The sequence below is a fragment of the Oncorhynchus mykiss genome, chromosome 30 (genome assembly GCF_057628025.1).
Source record: "Oncorhynchus mykiss isolate SJ-2025 chromosome 30, ASM5762802v1, whole genome shotgun sequence".
Taxonomy (NCBI): Eukaryota; Metazoa; Chordata; class Actinopteri; order Salmoniformes; family Salmonidae; genus Oncorhynchus; species Oncorhynchus mykiss.
The window spans coordinates 24,134,822-24,155,067 of record NC_143051.1 but is presented as its reverse complement, the minus strand read 5'-3'; the positions used below and the strand labels follow the sequence as shown (position 1 = coordinate 24,155,067).

Here is a 20,246-nt window from a genome sequence, read left to right as displayed (position 1 = left end):
TCCTCAATGGTGCTACCCAGGCTTTTAGGTAGTGTAGCTGGGATATGTGTACTATCCTATCAAAGCTTTTGTATCCCCACCCTATACAATGTTCTTGCTGTAAAATGTTTGGATGGGAGAAGTCGAGATGTGGGACGTGTGAGATAGATCACTATGAAGGAGATGTTGAGTGTTTAGTAGAAGAGAATGGCCAAGGAGCAAAGCCTTGTAACTGGGGTGGAGCACCTGAAGCGAAATCCTTGGAATGCCCGATTTGGGTGAAAGAGACTGAGGTTGTTAAAATCAGGGAAGTTGAGAGAGTCTCCTATGTGAAAGTTGTCAAAAGGGCAGAAAGATCAAATATCACTGAAGGAGTTTGTTTAGGTGCCCATAAAAGCAACCTTTTTGTATTCATCCTGTAGCGTATTCGCTCACTCCCCCTCAAAGATTTTAAAAGCATTGGATTGGTGTGAGAAATATGGTATCTACTCATGGTGAGAGACTTGGAATTTAGCCTCAGATGAACCGGGTAGGTAGGCCTACACCGCAGGCTGAGTATCACCAGCAGTACCCAGACATTTTTAATGTGAAGAAAGTGGACAGTTCTGTCATTTTTACCAATGGTGGTAAATAGCACTGCCTGTGTGGAATTGATGTTTCTTTTGTGCATTTTTTTCCCCCAGTCCAGTTGGCGGCGACAGTACTCCTTTTGTATGTAGTTCGCTATAAGACCTCACCGAAGAAGAATAAGGCTTTTTTTTTTTGTTGTTGTTGCGGTACTAGTTCTCTATCTATCTCTATGTCTCCTTCACGTCAAGCAGACAGTGGACATTTTTGGTCTTACGTGAATTAAGTTGCGTACGACTTTTACAGTTCTGTGGTCTCAGGTGAATTCGTGGAAGGGAATGCCGAGCGGTGAAAGGTCCGTTAGTGAAGCGCCTGGGAACGGCAACATTATGGGTAAGTTAATTCATACTGGAACTCTTGCTATCGTTTGTGTCCTCCGGGTAGTCAGCTAACGTTAGCTACTAAAAAACTTGCCAGAATTAGTTAGGTAAGTTAACGTGCTTAACTAGAAAAACAACGATAGCTCGAAAATGACTGAGTACTCTGTGGCATTAACTGTATTTGTTCGACTGTGAAGTGTGTTTGGTCCCTGACACAGAGTCGGCTAGTACTAGCAAACGATAACTAACTTAGCTAACGATACAGTAGGTAGATACCTAACTAGCATTTTGAGATACAACCAGTGAAGTTGTTAAGTTGATATTCTTCACACAGCATATACTTTGGCCAGTAGTCAATTTATCTGGTTCAACCAGAGAAGTTGACTACTAACGTTACTGGCCAAATGATATGCTGTGTGAAGAATGTCAACTGATCAACTTCAGATGCCAGTTGTGGTGCTTGTGAGAAGTTGGCAACCCCAACAAAGGCTCATCATAACTAACGTTACGTTTCTAGCTAGCTACATTAACTTACCTACAGTAGCTAACAAAACTAACGTTGCATAGCTAAGTTGGCTTACTAGTACAGATAGAACGAGGTTAGTTATAAACACGTTTGCCACGAACTAGCTAGTTAGTGGGTTGTGATGCCTGGATAGTTGACGTCGCAGTTTGCTTGCTAGCTGTGAATGGCTGCTATTCTGAAAAGCCGACGTAGCTAATGTTAGCTTGGTTTTAGATGTAAAATGTCAGTGTTGGTCAAACAATCAATAGTTAATTCAAATAAGTTTAATCAATGCTAAAGTCAGTGTGGGGGAAACCTGCAGCAAAGTTATGAATCTACTAACTTCCTCAAACATCTAGTTGGATACCTACATCATTTGAGTGTATCAAAATGTCAAATAAAAACGTTCTATTGAGCATCAACAAAATGTTTTACTCGGAGTGGGGTAGGATGACTGCAGTATCTACTTTTTTAGAAAACCTAGTCCTTTACTTGAGACTGGATTCATACTGTGCTACTGTACTCACATGGTGGATGCTCTGACTGAGTGACTGTGCCTCTGTTATTCCTCCATGTGACCTGTAGCATCTGTCATGGAATGGCTTGCTGTGAGTGTAGAGGCAGTCATAGATCTTCACCCTAGCCATTCAAATGTTTTCTCCAGTCGCTATGGAATGCATGCAATGTTATTACTTTAGCTTGAGTAAATAAATGCAGTTTCCCGCCATATCTCTGTTGGTATTGAACAATTGCCATCTCTCCATTATTGTGGCTAAGGTAGCCTAGTGGTTAGAGCATTGGGCCAGTAACCGAAAGGTTGCTGGATTGAATCCCGATCTGACAAGGTACAAATCTTTCGTTCCGCCCCTGAGCAAGGCAGTTAACCCACTGTTCCCCAGGCGCCGAAGACGTAGATGTCGATTAAGGCAGCCCCCTGCACCTCTCTGATTCAGAGAGGTTGGGTTAAATGTGGAAGACGCATTTCAGTTGAAGGCATTCAGTTGTACAACTAAGTATCCCCCTTTCCCTAATAAGTGTTGTGTCAGTCAGGGCTAGGGGTGTCGGTGACACCTGTGTTTTGCTATTCATAGGATAAATGCCATCGGGCTTGTCCTTTTCTGAAAAATCCTCAGGCTCTTCTAAACGAGGAGTATGGAAAATAGATTTTTGTCATGTTAATTGTTGGAAACTGAGCATTTCTGGGTTGAATGCCAATTGAATGCGTGACAGTTTCCTATGCACTACAGGCCAAGCCTTCCTCAGTGTGATGACCTATTGTCCCCAGTGACACAACAGAAGGAGTCCAGTCCAGTCACAGACATCAGTTTGTTTAGGTTCCCATAAAAGCTACATTTTTGTATTCTTCTTCTATCATATTCTTTCAGTCCCCCTCAAATATTGTAAAAGCATTGTTTTGGTGTGAGATATGGTATCCACTCATGGGGCGAGAATTGAAATTTAGTCTCAGATGAACCAGGTAGGTTGTAGGGCTGGGAATTGCGAGGGACCTCAAATATTGTCATAATACTTAGGTGCCGATACTGTATGTAGTACAATCCTTACCATTCTATATTGCAATTTGATGTTCCAAACATATTGCTCCCCGTATGTCTGCTGAAGAGGGACAAAAGAGAGCATTGAGAAAACGAGTTTTGATCAGTCATAGAAATGAAAATACTGAAAACAAACTGGATCTCCCTATTTAAAAAGAAGATTGAGAACAAGCTAGGAAGGAAAAATACTGTAGTTTTGGTGCAGTTACAGACAACTAGCACGCAAATAATATTGTCAACAATACGATATATCGTCAAAGATAATATCCTGATATGTAACTGTATAGATTCCTCCCCCATCACTCTACTAGTGAAGGCTGAATGGATCAACCGTCCATGTAGACCACTCAGGACTGTCTTACTCCTACAGACTTAACATTATTCCTAAGTTACAGTATAGAAATAAAATGGACTGTGATGAAGACACTCTATAGCATGCAAGACAGACTCTGATGGAGAGAAAGGAAAAACTGTACACACAAACACACACACACCGGTAAGTCCAGTGTCTGGGACGATGCAGAAAGGTCATGGGAGGGGTCAGACTTTCTGAAGCAGCACAGAACAACATTCTCTGTGTATCCTCTAGTATTTGCAAGCCAATATCAGTTTACTGTGCTAGGCTAACCTGCTAGGCCTTGCTTTAGGGTTAGCTTAACACACCTCTTTCTAACCTTGGGCTCTCTGAGGCAGACTGGCCTTAATCCTACCACATCTCTTCTGGCAGTTTACCCACCACCAGCAAAGAAGAATAACAAATCTACTCTGCTTGAAGGGACCATGTAGCAATGTGAGTGGGAACATACTGTATCAGGCTATCAGTGCATTGAAAAGCATGGGGAAGAGTGGTGGAGGGGGAGGCCTAAAGGAGAAGGCAGTGCTGCTTTCCTGGAGGTATGTAGTGGCTTTTGTTAAAGCAATTGTTATGAAAGGTTGAGGTGAACAGCCAAGACACAGATGTCCACCACACCACATGTCCCTCTCAGTGATCCTGGCCTAGGTGGAAGCTCTCTCTCCAAACTTGACAGTGGTATTGGAAATGTATCATGGGTGTTGCCTTGAAGAAGACCAGACTTCCTTTAGTATATGTCAACAAGCCTCTTATGCCTGCTATATGAGTCAGGAAGCTGCGGTAGATGTAGCCTATATTTGACTCCTTTTTTTCATAAGATGAGGCTAACTTTTATGACCCTCCCCTTGGACTCACGGAAAAGTATGGACGGCTCATTGTTATTGGCTCTGACTTGCACATCAAACATTTCTCTTCTCAGTGCAAGCTAGCAAAGAGATCAACATTATGATGATGATGCTGCTGTCTCGGCTATGTGCTGAAGTGGTTGCCATTTGTCTGATCAGCGACAGGCACCACTGACAGTTGTACTGTATACGTGACAGACGCTTCTGCTCCAGAGCAGACAGACAGACAACAGGAGGAAGTGGCTTGGGCGGTGAGGCATGCTACAGTAGGCTACATCTGTCAACTTATAACCCTCAAAGACGATGAGCTTGAGTGAAGGCTAGGTGGGGCAGATCCTCACTTATGGAAGTGAGTCGTTTAATAGCCAATGATCTGAAAAACTGTAGAGGAATGAACAGCCTCCTGCTCTGAGCTGTGCTTTTACTGGCAAAAACAGCTCCTCTGCATAATAATCTCAATATTTTTGGCCCAACTGTCTGGGTCTGGGAAAACCTGAGTGAATGCTCAAATTCTTGCCACCCTGATGTTGATGGCTTTACACTACAATGTTTGAGAGACAAAACATGTAGGAAATTGCTTTTTGTTAGTGTGAGGACTGAAACATGGAGCCTAGCTACTGACTCGGGATGATTTGCTATTTGTCAATCTCTCCAACACTGGAAGCCATGTGAAGAGGCCTGTGGGCTGTCAGGCAATGGGATTTCACAGCTGTGGGCTGGTAGCCAATTGGATCTCATTTCACATTAGCCGGTGAAATGACTGAAGGATGCGTCATCACCTCAACTCTGGGATTAACCAATGACAGCTCCCATAAACAGACCTAAAATACTGTAGGAAGTTTGAGTTGTAACTCCAACAAAACTGACCGTCTGAAGTGAGCTGTAGGAGTGCAGGATTAGGCTATTTGAATGCTAGGTAGGTTGACCGTGTTTTCCTCTCTCTGATGTGCTGAATAACAAGCATCATTGTCTGTCTTATTGCTTTAGCCTGAACTTGTCTGTGTCATTACAGTTGGCAAATATGTTATTTTTCTTCTCTTAACTGAGACATTTTTTAAGCTTCTGAGCCCACACTCCTCTTCAGTAATGGCTGCTATCGTATTTAGGTAAAGACCCGTTACCGAGGGTCTTTCATGTCACTTTACTGGCAGCCAGGGAGCTGTAAAATAATCTGAGGCTAAAATCCTGTTTCGTCATGAATTGTGATCCATCTCCGTGTTTTACTCTCTCTCAAATTCAAGCTGCTTTATTGGCATGAAAAACATTGTCAATATTGCCAAAGCAACAATGTATACAATATACATTGTAATAAAATGATAAACAATAACAAATAATATGAAATGGTAGTTGATAATAATACAATTAAATACAATAATAACAATAAAATGGTAACAGTCAATAGTAGAATGTAATGTAATAAATATACAAATCTAAATATGGAAAATAAAACTATAACTAACTTCTAACGATCATCTTCACCATTACATCAGTACTACAACTACTATCATCATTTCGCTCTCGCTCTCTCTCGCTCTTTTATATATATATATATATATATATATATATATATATATATATATATATATATACACACACACACTGCTCAAAAAAATAAAGGGAACACTTAAACAACACAATGTAACTCCAAGTCAATCACACTTCTGTGAAATCAAACTGTCCACTTAGGAAGCAACACTGATTGACAATAAATTTCACATGCTATTGTGCAAATGGAATAGACAACAGGTGGAAATTATAGGCAATTAGCAAGACACCCCCAATAAAGGAGTGGTTCTGCAGGTGGTGACCACAGGCCACTTCCCAGTTCCTATGCTTCCTGGCTGATGTTTTGGTCACTTTTGAATGCTGGCGGTGCTTTCACTCTAGTGGTAGCATGAGACGGAGTCTACAACCCACACAAGTGGCTCAGGTAGTTCAGCTCATCCAGGATGGCACATCAATGCGAGCTGTGGCAAGTAGGTTTGCTGTGTCTGTCAGCGTAGTGTCCAGAGCATGGAGTCGCTACCAGGAGACAGGCCAGTACATCAGGAGACGTGGAGGAGGGCAACAACCCAGCAGCAGGACCGCTACCTCCGCCTTTGTGCAAGGAGGAGCAGGAGGAGCACTGCCAGAGCCCTACAAAATGACCTCCCGCAGGCCACAAATGTGCATGTGTCTGCTCAAACGGTCAGAAACAGACTCCATGAGGGTGGTATGAGGGCCCGACGTCCACAGGTGGGGGTTGTGCTTACAGCCCAACACCGTGCAGGACGTTTGGCATTTGCCAGAGAACACCAAGATTGGCAAATTCGCCACTGGCGCCCTGTGCTCTTCACTGAGCACATGTGACAGACGTGACAGTCTGGAGACGCCGTGGAGAACGTTCTGCTGCCTGCAACATCCTCCAGCATGACCGGTTTGGCGGAGTGTCAGTCATGGTGTGGGGTGGCATTTCTTTGGGGGGCCGCACAGCCCTCCATGTGCTCGCCAGAGGTAGCCTGTCTGTCATTAGGTACCGAGATGAGATCCTCAGACCCCTTGTGAGACCATATGCTGGTGCGGTTGGCCCTGGGTTCCTCCTAATGCAAGACAATGCTAGATCTCATGTGGCTGGAGTGTGTCAGCTAGTCAGAGTTGCAAAGAAAAAGCCATATTTCAGACTGGCCAATAAAAATAAAATATATTTAAGATGGGCAAAAGAAGAGACACTGGAGAGAAGAACTCTTGCCTAGAAAGCCAGCATCCCGGAGTCGCCTCTTCACCTTTGACGTTGAGACTCTGTACGCCTATGTAAATACGGCATAAAACATCTGCCGTTTCCAGCTACAATAGTAATTTACAACATTAACAATGTCTACACTCTATTTCTGATCAATTTGATGTGATTTTAATGGACAAAAATGTGCTTTTCTTTCAAAGACAAGGACATTTTCTAAGTGACCCCAAACTTATGAACGGTACTGTGTATGTGTGTCTGTCTGTCTGAGATGTTTATGCGTGGGTTTGACTACAAATAACCCAGCCCAATAAAACATTGGTAACATCTCTTCAAATAGAATGAAGAAACTGAGTGGGAAAAGAATGGTTATACTCCTAGTTATTTGATAGAAATTACATTTTTGGTGAAAGAGATGCAGGAACTAGCATTAACCAAGCAAACCAAAATGATGTGTACCACCACCACACATCTGCTGTTCTGATTGAGTGCTATAGGCAAAATATAGAAGCAAGACCTATCAGGTGTGATTGACACCTGAGAGTGCGTCAGGGCTTTTATCCGCAGGCATGAATGTGTTATTCTGACACAAGATGGATGATGGACTCATTTGTCTTAACTGATATACTGTATTTCACTTTTAATTTTTTTTTTTATGGTGTGGTGCTCCACCTGTCTACCGTGGTCTGTGAATCATTCTGCATCTCCTCTCATCCACCACCACCTCACTGTCAACCATCTTGACCTGCACACTCTCCAAACCAGCTGTAAGTATTATTGTGACTGAGTACCTAACGATTACCACTGTACATTTAGGCTATAATATTTACTTATTTGACAATGTTAAGAGACACAACATGAACAAAAGTATATGTGGACACCTGCTTGTCAAACATCTCTTTCCAAAATGATGGGCATTAATATGGAGTTGGTCCCCCTTTGCTGCTATAACAGCCTTCACCCTTCTGGGAAGGCTTTCCACCAGATGTTGGAAGATTGCTGCGGGGACTTGCTTCCATTCAGCCACAAGCACATTAGTGAGGTCAGGGCTCTGTGCAGGCCAGTCAAGTTCTTCCACACCGATCTCGACAAACCGTTTCTGTATCGACCTCGCTTTGTGCACGAGGGGCATTGTCATACTGAAACAGGAAAGGGCCTTCCCCAGACTGTTGCCACAAAGTTGGAAGCACAGAATCTAGATTGTCATTGTATGCTGCAGCATAAAGATTTTCACTCACTCGCTCTGGAAAAGAACGTCTGCAAAATAACTTAAATGTAAAAATGTCCGCCCGAACCATGAAAAACAGTCCCAGACCATTATTCCTCCTCCACCAAACTTTACAGTTGGCACTATGTATTGGGGTAGGTGGTGTTCTCCTGGCATCCGCCAAACCCAGATTAGTCTGTCGGACTGCCAGATGGTGACGCGTGATTCATCATTCCAGAGAATGTGTTTCCACTGCTCCAGTCTAATGGCGGCGAGCTTTACACCATTCCAGCTGACTCTTGGCTTTGTGAATGGTTATCTTAGGCTTGTGTACGGTTGCTCGGCCATGAAAACACATTTTATGAAGCTCCCGACAGCACAAGAACGGTTTGATGTTGCTTCCAGAGGCAGTTTGGAACTCTGTAGAGGACAGATGATTTTTACGCACTACTCCCGTCAGCACTCGGCGTTCCCGTTCTGTGAGCTTGTGTGGGCTACCACTTCGAGGCTGAGTCGTTGTTGCTTCTAGACGTTTCCATTTCACAATAACAGCACTTATAGTTGACCATGGCAGCCCTAGCAGGGTAGAAATTTGACACTGCCTTTTGGAAATGCGTCATCCTATGACGGTGCCATGTTGAAAGTCTCTGAGCTCTTCAGTAAGGCCATTCTACTGTCAATGTTTGTCTATGGAGATTGCATGGCTGTGTTCTTGATTTTATACACCTGTCAGCAATGGGTGTGGCTGAATTAACCAAAACCACTAATTTGAAGGTGTCCACATACTTTTGTCTATGTATAGTTTAAGAATGTTAGATTGGGCATAAACATTTAATTATCTGATGAATGATTGAATTCTATTCAACAAATTGTCCATGTTGCTGTTTCGAGAACCTGTCAAGTCATCAGTTTTTATAGGCAGGTGATATCCCAGCTACTGAAGCAATAAGTCAACAGTGTTGGTAACCAGACTTTTGTTTAGCCTTGTTACCTGCCTGGACAGTTGGGGAAAAGCATTAACTGATGTTTTGGTCTACAGCAACAGAAGCTTCTGGAAGGTTATGTGGGCTTTGCCAATCTCCCAAACCAAGTGTACAGAAAGTCTGTCAAGAGAGGCTTCGAGTTCACTCTCATGGTTGTGGGTGAGTAGAGATCTTTGCATCCTATTTTACGTCTCCCGCTCTTTTCCAAGTAAGACTCCAAAAGAACAGAAAAAAGAACCCGGTATTCATCTGGGAAAACAGATGGAGATTTTACTGCTGTGTAAAAAGCTGTTTGCATATTATTGTATGGATCAGTGAAGTATGCATGAAAATGACTGTTAGAGGCTCCGTCTGTGTCCCAAATGGCACCGTAATCCCTATGTAGTGCACTACTTTTGACCAGGGTCCATAGAGCGCTGATCAAAAGTAGGTTAGTATGGGGAATAGGGTGCCGTCTCTGTTCGAAAGATGCGGACACATCTGTGTAAGAAATGTATGTGGATATGTAATATAGCCTACACATGGCCATAGACGTTCATGTCTATGTTCAATTTTACAGTCAGGAATCTTGTCATGCCGTAGTGCTGGCAGCTGGCTGTTAAAATGCATTAGCGATGCTTTCTGTTGCGTTGGGATAATTTGTCTTGCATGTAAAGCGGGACTTGAAGAAACCATATTTAAAACAAATGTGCTTGAGCAGTGGAGGGTAGGCAGGGTTTATTTCACCCATACTGTGGAATGTGTTTGTACATTTGTGTCGGTGTGTGGTGTTTGAGGTGTGTGTATAATGTGCCTTTTGGATTGTGGGTGGAAGGTTTCCTGTAATTCCATTCATGCAGCCAGAGTTGGAGCCTGAACATCTGAAGAGAGCGAGGGATAGAGGGAAAGAGACACAGGGTGTAGGCACCGTTACATCCCTGCCATTCTCCACTCCGTCCTCTCTGTTCCATAAGTCCTGCCTAGAGGTACAGTGCCTTCAGAAAGTATTCACAACACTTGACTTTTTCCACATTTTGTTGCTACAGCCTGAATTTTAAATGGATTAAATTGAGATTGTGTGTCAATTATGCTTTTAGTAATGTTTACAAATGTAATGAAAAATGCTGAAATGTCTTGTCAAAACGTATTCAACCCTGTTGTTATAGCAAAAAGTTGCTGCACAAGTCACATAAGTTGCATGTACAATTGAAGTTGGAAGTTTACATACATCTTAGCCAAATACATTTAAACTCAGTTTTTCACAATTCCTGACATTTAGTCCTTAGACATTTAGTAAGAATTCCCTGTCTTAGGTCAGTTAGGCTCACCACTCTATTTTAAGAATGTGAAATGTCAGAATAATAGTGGAGAGTGATTTATTTCACATTCCCAGTAGGTCAGAAGTTTACATACACTCAATTAGTATTTGGTAGCATTGCCTTTAAATAGTTTAACTTGGGTCAAATGTTTCAGGGAGCCTTTCACAAGCTTCCCACAATAAGTTGGATGAATTTTGTCCCATTCCTCCTGACAGAGCTGGTGTAACTGAGTCAGGTTTGTAGGCCTCCTTTCTCGCACATGCTTTTTCAGCTCTGCCCACAAATTTTGTATAGGATTGAGGTCAGTGCTTTGTGATGGCCACTCCAATACCTTGACTTTGTTGTTCTTAAGCCATTCTGCCACAACTTTGGAAGTATGCTTGGGGTCATTGTCCATTTGGAAGACCCATTTGCGACCAAGCTTTAACTGATGTCTTGATGTTGCTTCAATATATCCATATAATTTCCCTCCCTCATGATGCCATCTATTTTGTGAAGTGCACCAGCCCCTCCTGCAGCAAAGCACCCCCACAACATGATGCTGCCACCCCCGTGCTTCACGGTTTTGGAGCAGTTTTGGAGCAGTAGCTTCTTCCTTGCTGAGAGGCCTTTCAGGTTATGTTGATATAGGACTCGGTTTTTCTGTGGATATAGATACTTTTGTACCTGTTTCTTCCAGCATCTTGTGGAGGTCTACAATTTTTCTGAGATATTTGCTAAATTCTTTTGATTTTCCCATGATGTCAAGTGAAGAGGCACTGAGTTTGAAGGTAGGCCTTGAATTAAATCCACAGATACACCTCCTATTGACTCAGGCTAATTTACATAATTTATCTGAAACTTCTAGAGCCATGACATCATTTTCTGGAATTATCCAAGCTGTTTAAAAGGCACAGTCAATTTAGCTTATGTAAACTTCTGACCCACTGTAATTGTGATACAGTGAATTATATTAATTATGTTAACAATTGTTGGGAAAATTACTTGTCATGCACAAAGTAGATGTCCTAACCGACTTGCCAAAACTATAGTTTGTTAACAAGAAATTTGTGGAGTGGTTGAAAAAAGTTTTATTGACTCCAACCTAAGTGTATGTAAACTTCCGACTTCAACTGTATGAATGACTACCTCATCTCTGTATCCCACATATTCAATTGTCTGTAAGGTCTCTCAGTAGAGCAGTGAATTTCAAACACATTTTACCACAAAGACCAGGGAGGTTTTTCAATGCCTCACAAAGAATGGCACCTATTTGGAAGAGGGGGAAAAAGAAAGAAAAAAGACACTGAATATCCCTTTGAGCATGGTGCAGTTATTAATTACACTTGGATGGTGTATCAATACACCCAGTGGTGACTTTAAAACAGAGTTGCTGTGATGGGATAAAACTGATTTATGAATCAAAAACATTGTAGTTACTCCACAATACTAACCTCCTAATTGACAGTCCAAAAAAGGATGCCTGTTTGCAATAAGGCACTGAAGTAAAACTGCAAAACATTTGGAAAAGAGAACTAAATGACAGAGTGAATAGAAGGATGCCTTATGAACCTTATGTCCTGAATAGAAAGCTTTATGCTTAGGGCAAACACTACACATCACTGAGTAACACTTCATATTTTCAAGCATGGTGGTGGCTGCATCATGTTATGGGTGTGTTGGTCATCGGCAAGGACTTTTTTTTTTTAAGGATAAAAAGAAACAGAATAGAGGTAAACACAGGCAAAATCTGAGGAAAACCTGGTTTTCTGCTTTCCAACAGACACTGGGAGACAAATTCACCTTTCAGCTGGACAATAACCTAAAACACAAGGGCAAATATACACTGGAGTTGCTTACCAAGACGACATTGAATGTTGTACAGTTTTGACTGAAATCGCCTTGACAATCAATGGCTTGACTTGAAAATGGCTGTCTTTAGCAATGATCAACAATCAACTTGACAGAACTTGAAAATGGAATAATGTGCAAATATTTTACAATCCAGGTGTGTAAAGCTCTTAGACTTACCCTGTAAGACTCACAGCTGTAATTGTTGCCAAAGGTGATTCTAACATTTATTCACTGAGGGGTGTGAATAAGATTTCTGTATTTCATTTTCAATAAATTTGCACACATTTCTAAAAACATGTTTTCATGTTGTCATTATGGGGTTTTGTGTGTAGGTGGGTAGAACAAAAGAAAAGCAATGTCATCCATTTTGAATTTGGGCTGTAACACCACAAAATGTGGAATAAGTCAAGGGGTATGAATACTTTCTGAAGGCACTGTACCAAACTTGGTTGTACAGGAAATGGCTGTGAACACCCTAGTGAGGTCATTTTCTGTCCCCTGGCCTTGTGGTTGGCTGCGGGCTGTTGAGTCAACTCATGCCCACCTGCCCCGGGGCCAGGAGAGTGGGAGCAAGATAAATAATGAGGGAGGAGGAGAAAAGGGGGAATGCCTGCCTGTTATTCCAGACTCACTGCTGTCAGTCTGAGTAGAGTTGAGAAGCATTCAAGTGGTCTCTCCCTGGAATTTCCCCTCTGCTGCGCTCGCAGGAAAAAGACAGTTATAGGTTCAATTTTGTCTTGAGCATGTAATTACAATGGCAGGGTAATTGAAGCTGAGCTCATGTCATGCTGTAGGAGATGCATTGTCTGATAGTAGTGCATGTTGTTTACTCTGCTGCTTCGCTCTGTGTGTTTTCTTAATTACCAGAGAACTCATGTAATGTCCCTGGTTGCAATGTGAAGTGTGCCAAAGTATTTTAAAGGTGCCCGTATACTAGGTTTAACGTCTCGCATACTTCTTTAACTTCTTGGTGACTGGGGGGCAGTATTGAGTAGCTTGGATGAATAAGGTGCCCAGAGTCAACGGCCTGCTACTCAGCCATAAAAGCTAGAATATGTATATAATTAGTATATTTGGATAGAAAACACTCTGAATTTTCTAAAACTGTTTAAATGATGTCATGAGTATAACAGAACTCCTATGGCAGGTGAAAACCTTAGAAAAATCCAACCAGGAAGTGGGAAATCTGAGGTTTGTAGTTTTTCAACTCATTGCCATTCCGACATAGTGTCTGTGGGGTCATTTTGCACTTCCTAAGGCTTCCACTAGATGTCAACAGTCTTTAGAACCTTGTTTGATGCTTCTACTGTGAAGGGGGCCCGAATGAGAGGGGATTGAGCCAGGTGTCTGGCAGATTGCCACAAGCTCGTGACGCGCGGTCATGTGAAAGTTAGCTTGCGTTCCATTGCTTTTCTACAGACAAAGGAATTCTCCGGTTGGAACATTATTGAATATTTATGATAAAAACATCCTAAAGATTGATTCTATACTTCGTTTGACATGTTTCTACGACCTGTAATATAACTTTTTGGACTTTTCGTCTGACCTTTCGGCTGGACTTGAACGTGCATTTGGATTTCTTTACCAAACGCCCTAACAAAAGGAGGTATTTGGACATAAATTATGAACTTTATCGAACAAATCAAACATTTATTGTGGAACTGGGATTCCTGGGAGTGCATTCTGATGAAGATCATCAAAGGTAAGGTAATATTTATAATGCTATTTCTGACTAATGTTGACTCCACAACATGGCGGATATCTCTTTGGCGGTTTTGGTCTCTGAGTGCCGTACTCAGATTATTGCATGGTATGCTTTTTCCGTAAAGTTTTTTTGAAATCTGACACAGCGGTTGCATTAAGGAGAAGTTCCATGTATAATAGTTTTATCTTTTATCAATGTAAATTGATGTGGCTCTCTGCAAAATCACCTCATATTTAAGAACTACTGCACATAACACGCCAATGTAAACTAAGATTTTTGGATATAAATATGAACTTTACCGAACAAAACATACATGCATTGTGTAACATGAAGTCCTATGAGGGTCATCTGATGATCATCAAAGGGTAGTGATTAATTGTATCTATATTTATGCTTTTTGTGACTCCTCTCTTTGGCTGGAAAAATGGCTGTGTTTTTCTGTGACTTGGTGGTGACCTAACATAATCGTTTGTGGTGCTTTCGCTGTAAAGCCTTTTTGAACAACAGCCAGTATACACTTCCTCAAAATATTGAAAATGAATCAAAGATAAATCAAGAAATCTGTAATTAGGCCTCCCAAGTGGTGGCGCACAATTGGCCCGGTGTCGTCTGGGTTTAGGGGAGGGTTTGGCCGGCCGGGATTTCCTCGTCCCATTACACTCTAGCGACTCCTTGTGGTGCCTGCAAGCTGACTTCGGTCGCCAGCTGGACAGTGTTTCCGCCGACACATTGGTGCGGCTGGCTTCCAGGTTAAGCGAGCAGTGTGTCAAGAAGCAGTGCGGCTTGGCAGGGTCGTGTTTCGTAGGAGGCATGGTTCTTGACCTTCGCCTCTCCGAAGTCCATATGGGAGTTGCAGTAATGAGACAAGACTAACTACCACTTGGACATAACGAAATTTGGGAGAAAAGAGTATCTGTAATTAAATTTGGACTTTTTTAGGGGGGGTCTTAGTTGAGCAATTTTACATCAGAGATGTTTGTTGCAGTATTTCTCAAGTGGGGGGAAAAAGGCGCATGAAAACCAGTATCTCGTTGAATGACAACAAGCATTTCATTGAAGAATCCCATCCATAGTTCCTACTCCTAGGAGTAGTACTGTTGACCAATCACCAACAGAGGCATAGATTTCGGCTACTGAACTTCGACTTGCCTCAAGTGAAAAAGTTGTGTGCACGAACAGCCCCCCCCAAAACTGCCGAACACTAAAATGAACAAAAACGTCACACAATTGTCATATGTGTGAACTGTTTCGACTGGAAAGCAAGCATGCGACAGGCTTTAGACTCTCTTGGTCAGAACTGATTGTCAGCAGCCCAAGTCAGTGAAAGTGGGCCACAGCAGTCAGATGTTTGCATCCATCGGAAAAAGTCAATATTTGCTAATGATTTACCATGTTTGACCTTGATCTTGGCCAGAATGGCTACTGCACCGCAGGCAGCCGTAGTTCAGCTCATTGTGGTTGCCCTTCGTTGACACACTTTTTAATGCATTTAAGTATTTATCTTCTCTGGAAACTATGTCCCCGACTAACAAGTAGGATTTGACTTGCACACTGGCTCGTTAAAGGAAATTGATGGGTTTGCCAGAAGATATTTAAAGAGTATTGTCACGTGCTAGCCAGACTTATAAAGTTTTATCGTCTTTTTTCCTGTTCCCTATTTGAAGGGAAAATCCAATTTTTCAACACACACACGCGCTATCATCTGAGACATACTTTACCTGAATGTTAAATACAGTGAAAGCAGGGTTACCTCAGCCAGTATCAGAAGCACTTTTAATTTCAGCAGTCAGTGTATTTTCTGTCCCGTGTCAATGCAGTAGAAGGCAGCGCCGTCAAATGAACTAACAAACTGTCTCCCCTCCCCCTCTGCAATCCACACTTTTCCTGCTTCCCCCGCCCCAGGAAGCTCCTCTCTCCATGCACGCAGAGCAGGGTGAAGTTCCTCTGAATAAGCCTCCATGGTTGACACAGCTGCTGGAAATTTCCTTTAAAGGAAGTATACTGCTGGCTGGGTTGGTTGCTGACCAAGGAGTGCCACTGGCGGGGACGCGCCAGGCAGGGCTGCACTGAGAGGGTCATGCTCTGGTCTGGTGGCACTTGAATGCTAATTTCTAGGTCCAGGTCACATAAACCAGCATAGCATCCAGATCTAGCTGTACAATCAGAGGATTCACCTAATACTGTTAATGTGTCAGATCTGTCACATCGTTACAAAAACTGCAGTGCTTCAAGGCTAAGTCTTCCATTGCCCTTTGTAGATAGATAATCAATTGACTGGTTTTCAAACGATGACACATTTTGCGTTGGGGGGTTAGGCTAAAACAGTAGCATCCATGCTAACTGCTCTCCGGTTTTCCCTGTCACCACTGCGGAGGATCCCATCCTAGTGCAGGGAGATCCCTTCCCAGGCCCCAGCTATAGCCCAGTGTAGGGAAATCCCAATTCTCATTTCCATGGCCATAGGGATTTAAGAGGCCTTTCTCTGAGGCCTACTCTGCAAACAAATTCTGCAACTCAAGCTCTGAATAGCTTATATCAGCTTTGATATCCCCCCTCACCCTCTTTCCCATCCTTTCTTCATCTATCACTCTCTCCCTCTCTCTCCTCAGAAAACAAGCAGACCCAGCTCTGAAGTCTGAATAGACGACTTGCTTTCTGGTATCCCGCCATCCCCCTCTTTGCTCCATCCCTCCCGTTCCCTTCTTTCTCTCTATCCCTCACTCCATCCTCCCACCCAGAGAGATGTGTAGTGTTCTAGCTCCTGTCTTCTATGTGGCCATAGAGCTAAGCTTCCTTTCTCTCTGCCCATCAATGCTGCTGAATCTGAATCTGTATTGGACCAGCTTCACAGACACTGAAGGCTGAATCCGCTTGGGTCTGCCATTCTGTCAGCTTATGGTTTCCCTAATGCAAGCTGACATTTTCAAGACCGGCGTATTTCAGCCAGCTGTTTTCACAAGACCGCAACACGTCCCCTCCCCACCTTCCATCATTCTCCAGCCAGCTCTCGGTGAGGGGAGTAGGCCCTAAATCCTGACTTCCGTCCTGAAGAATTATCCACGTTGTTCCTCAACAGCCCAACCTCTAGAACATTTCCGTTATTGTGAGGTCAGTGTGGCTGTAGCCCTTGCAGGACACATTTACCATGTGAAAGAGTGTGTAGAGAGAGCTTCTTTGAGGGATGGAGAGCGAAAGAGTGCTCTCCTTTGTATGGTGTCTCTCTTGCTCTCTCCATCTCTGCCTCTTTCTCGCTCTCACTCTCTTTCCCTGCACACAAGTGTTCATTGGCTGGTTAATTGGCAGTAGTGAGTTGTTGGAGGCTGGGCCTAACCACTCTTCTAAAGGTCAGGAAAAACGCGGGGCAGGGGCAGTACGGTTGGTGCACGCAGCAGCAGTGTGATGCGGTCCTGTGCCAGCCCAGCATGTGACTCCAGACCCGCCCCCTTCATCACACAGCTCCCATTGTTCAGCCGCTCTCATTGCCCCCGTCCCCATGCCAACCGTTGCTATGTATACTGTTAAAGGCGTTGGGTTACCCAGACATAAGGAGGCACCTGGGATTGTTCTCTGAAAATCTGACAGACGTTGAAGGAAAATGTAGCCCATATACAAATTCCAGAGCATATTATTGAATGAGAGTACTATGGAACAAATATTTGGGAATGTTCATTGAAATACACTAAGTCAATTAAAATCATGGAAAAGGGTTGGATATAGTCTCAATATACAGCATGTTGGAAAGGGAGACACAAAATTAAGTTGAACTGTTATTGTATCCAAGACAAATTCCCTAAATAGTTTGTGGTTAGACTTAGTCACTGTAACAGTATGATGACTTTGCCATCCCTAGGCTTCCCTCATCAGAATAATCTCTGATTTAGATTCCTGAAATGCAGACAGGAAAATAATTTGACTGGGGGGAAAGATATTCAGCCCACCCTCCCTCCCTCGCCTGTCTCTCTCCTTCTCTCCATCGCATATTACATTTAAACACGGCACAATTTACAAGTGTAAATATTGACTATAAATCGTGCCTTCCTGTATAATACTTATGATAAAATGTTTATTCTATTCTACTGTGCCATTTACTTTGTTTGTATTATCTTTTATTTCTTGTTGCATCAAGAAGGAATCTGCAAGTAAGCATTTTGTTGGATGGTGTATACCATGTGTATCCTTCACATATGACTAATAATAAAAGTTGACTTGACTTAATGCTTGTTACATCAGTTGAGGCAGCTCAAGTGGTTTTATTTCCTGTTAAAAAATTTTTTAATGTGAAACATTTAAAGAATTCTAAAAATTGGGAGGGCATCTCGAGATTGTCATGTTGCCACTCGGTCTGGTGTGAACAAGGATTAGAAAAACGGTGTGAAATGTAATCTTTCTACCTCTCTCTTTGCCCCCCCCCCCCCCCCCCCCCTTTCTCTAGGTGAATCTGGTTTGGGGAAGTCTACACTGATCAATTCCCTCTTCCTGACAGACTTGTATTCTCCTGAATACCCTGGTCCCTCCCACAGAATCAAGAAGACTGTACAGGTAAACACTAAGATGCCCCATCTATTTGATTTATTCATGGTATATTTGAATGGGAGCAGATAGAAACGCAAGGAATAAACTATTCATTATATGTTGCACCATAGCTTCAACTCATTCTCAACACCCCACTTGTGTTTCTCTCTAGGAGAAAACATACTTCTGTCCCTTTTGTAACAGATTAGTAGATACCGTCTCTCCCGCCTCTAAATGGAAATGACTGATCTTTTCCCAAAGGATAAATATTTCAGCTCACTCGCCACATTAAAAAAACTGTTTCCCCTTTCTGTTGCTTTAAGTGCAGGGTGGTAGCTAGGTAACGTGTCTCCATCCTGTCTGACTTACCCATAAGTTCCTCTTTTGGACACACATGGCCTGCTCTTCTCTGGTAAATTATCTGATGTGCCCCAGCCAGCTCCCACCCAGCCCTTTCTGTGTTGTTTTGGGTCGTTAATGTCACAGCCCTGGCCCTCCCTCCACTTCATACCTGCTCTCCTAGAAATTGCCTTTTTAAAAACATTTCATGCAATTCTATGTCATTTTACATATTAGCAGAATCTTTTTTTAATACCACACACATTACTGGAATTACAGGCCTAGAATGAACAAAGATGGGTCTGTCTTATTTCACACGGTAAGTTGACTGGGAACATCATTTTCATTTACAGCAAGGACCTGGGGAATAGTTACAGGGGAGAGGAAGGGGATGAATAAGCCAATTGTAAACTGGGAATGATTAGGTGGCAATGATGGTATGAAGGCCAGATTGGGAATTTAGCCAGGTCAATAGGGTTAACACCCCTACTCTTACGACAAGTGCCATGGGATCTTTAATGACCTCAGAGTCAGGACACCCGTTTAACGTCCCATCCGAAAGACGGCACCCTACACAGGGCAATGTCCCCAATCACGGCCTTGGGGCATTGGGATATTTTGTTTTAGACCAGAGGAAAGGGTGCCTCCTACTGGCCCCCCAACACCACTTCCAGCAGAATCTGGTCTCCCATCAAGGGACTGACCATATTTCTCCAATGCCAAATTAGTGTGCCTTGTTTGCAACGAAACTATCCCTGTTTGCAAATAATTAAATCTGAGATGTCATTAGGAATCTGACTGAGCATGATACTTTCAAAAGTTAGGCCTACCTTTCCACCCCAGACAAAGTAGGCCTACCAACGCAGAAAAAATGTAAGATTTAACTGCTGGCTACTATTCTTCTGTGGTTTAACCCAACGAGTCATGGTCACAAGTGTTTCTCTTAAAGCTGTCTGGGTTTAAACATCTTCTATTGTACAGAAAGTGAATAGCTTAACTTCCCAAGCAAAGTCTATTTTTTTAGGTTGTAGCTCAGCCTCAATGTCAAAGAAACCAAACAGTTTTATATATACAGTTGAAGTCGGAAGTTTACATACACTTAGGTTGGAATCCTTAACTCGTTTTTCAAACACTCCACAAATTTCTTGTTAACAAACTATAGTGTTGGCAAGTCGGTTAGCACATCTACTTTGTGCATGACACAAGTCATTTTTTAAACAAGAGATCTGGGAAATCAGTTTACAACCAACCAGACCACACACGCACTCACAATGCCATTTTTCATTGAAGCAGTGAAATGGTTGAGAGATTTAATATTTTTGTGTAGGATTATGGATTCACCTACACTGGTCCAAACCAGGGTTTTTCTACTGGTATAGTGGTAGTGGTATTGACAGTGGGATATGAATGGTATTAGTGATTTTATAGATGGTCCCTCCTACTCTATTTGCCCACACGTTGAGAAATACTTG

At 42.6% G+C, this 20,246-nt stretch overlaps 1 protein-coding gene across 12 annotated transcripts in view; it reads left to right on the top strand.

Moving 5' to 3' along the window:
- The first annotated feature begins 690 nt into the window (after positions 1-690).
- Positions 691-20,246, top strand: part of septin7a (septin 7a) — a 43,926-nt gene continuing 24,370 nt past the window's right edge. For 4 of the 12 annotated variants that reach the window (XM_090227869.1, XM_090227867.1, XM_090227870.1 and 1 more), the window contains exons 1-3: positions 9,144-9,246; positions 9,902-10,052; positions 18,356-18,462. Coding sequence is in view for 8 of the 12 variants with exons in the window: in XM_090227871.1 (XP_090083997.1) it covers positions 885-939; positions 1,732-1,736; positions 9,144-9,246; positions 18,356-18,462 (270 nt within the window). In the remaining 4 variants the exon portion in view is untranslated. Of the gene's footprint in view, positions 940-1,609; positions 1,612-1,731; positions 1,737-9,107; positions 9,247-9,901; positions 10,053-18,355; positions 18,463-20,246 lie in introns of those variants that run through there. The other 8 variants (XM_090227862.1, XM_090227861.1, XM_090227866.1 and 5 more) reach the window with 6 other exon arrangements.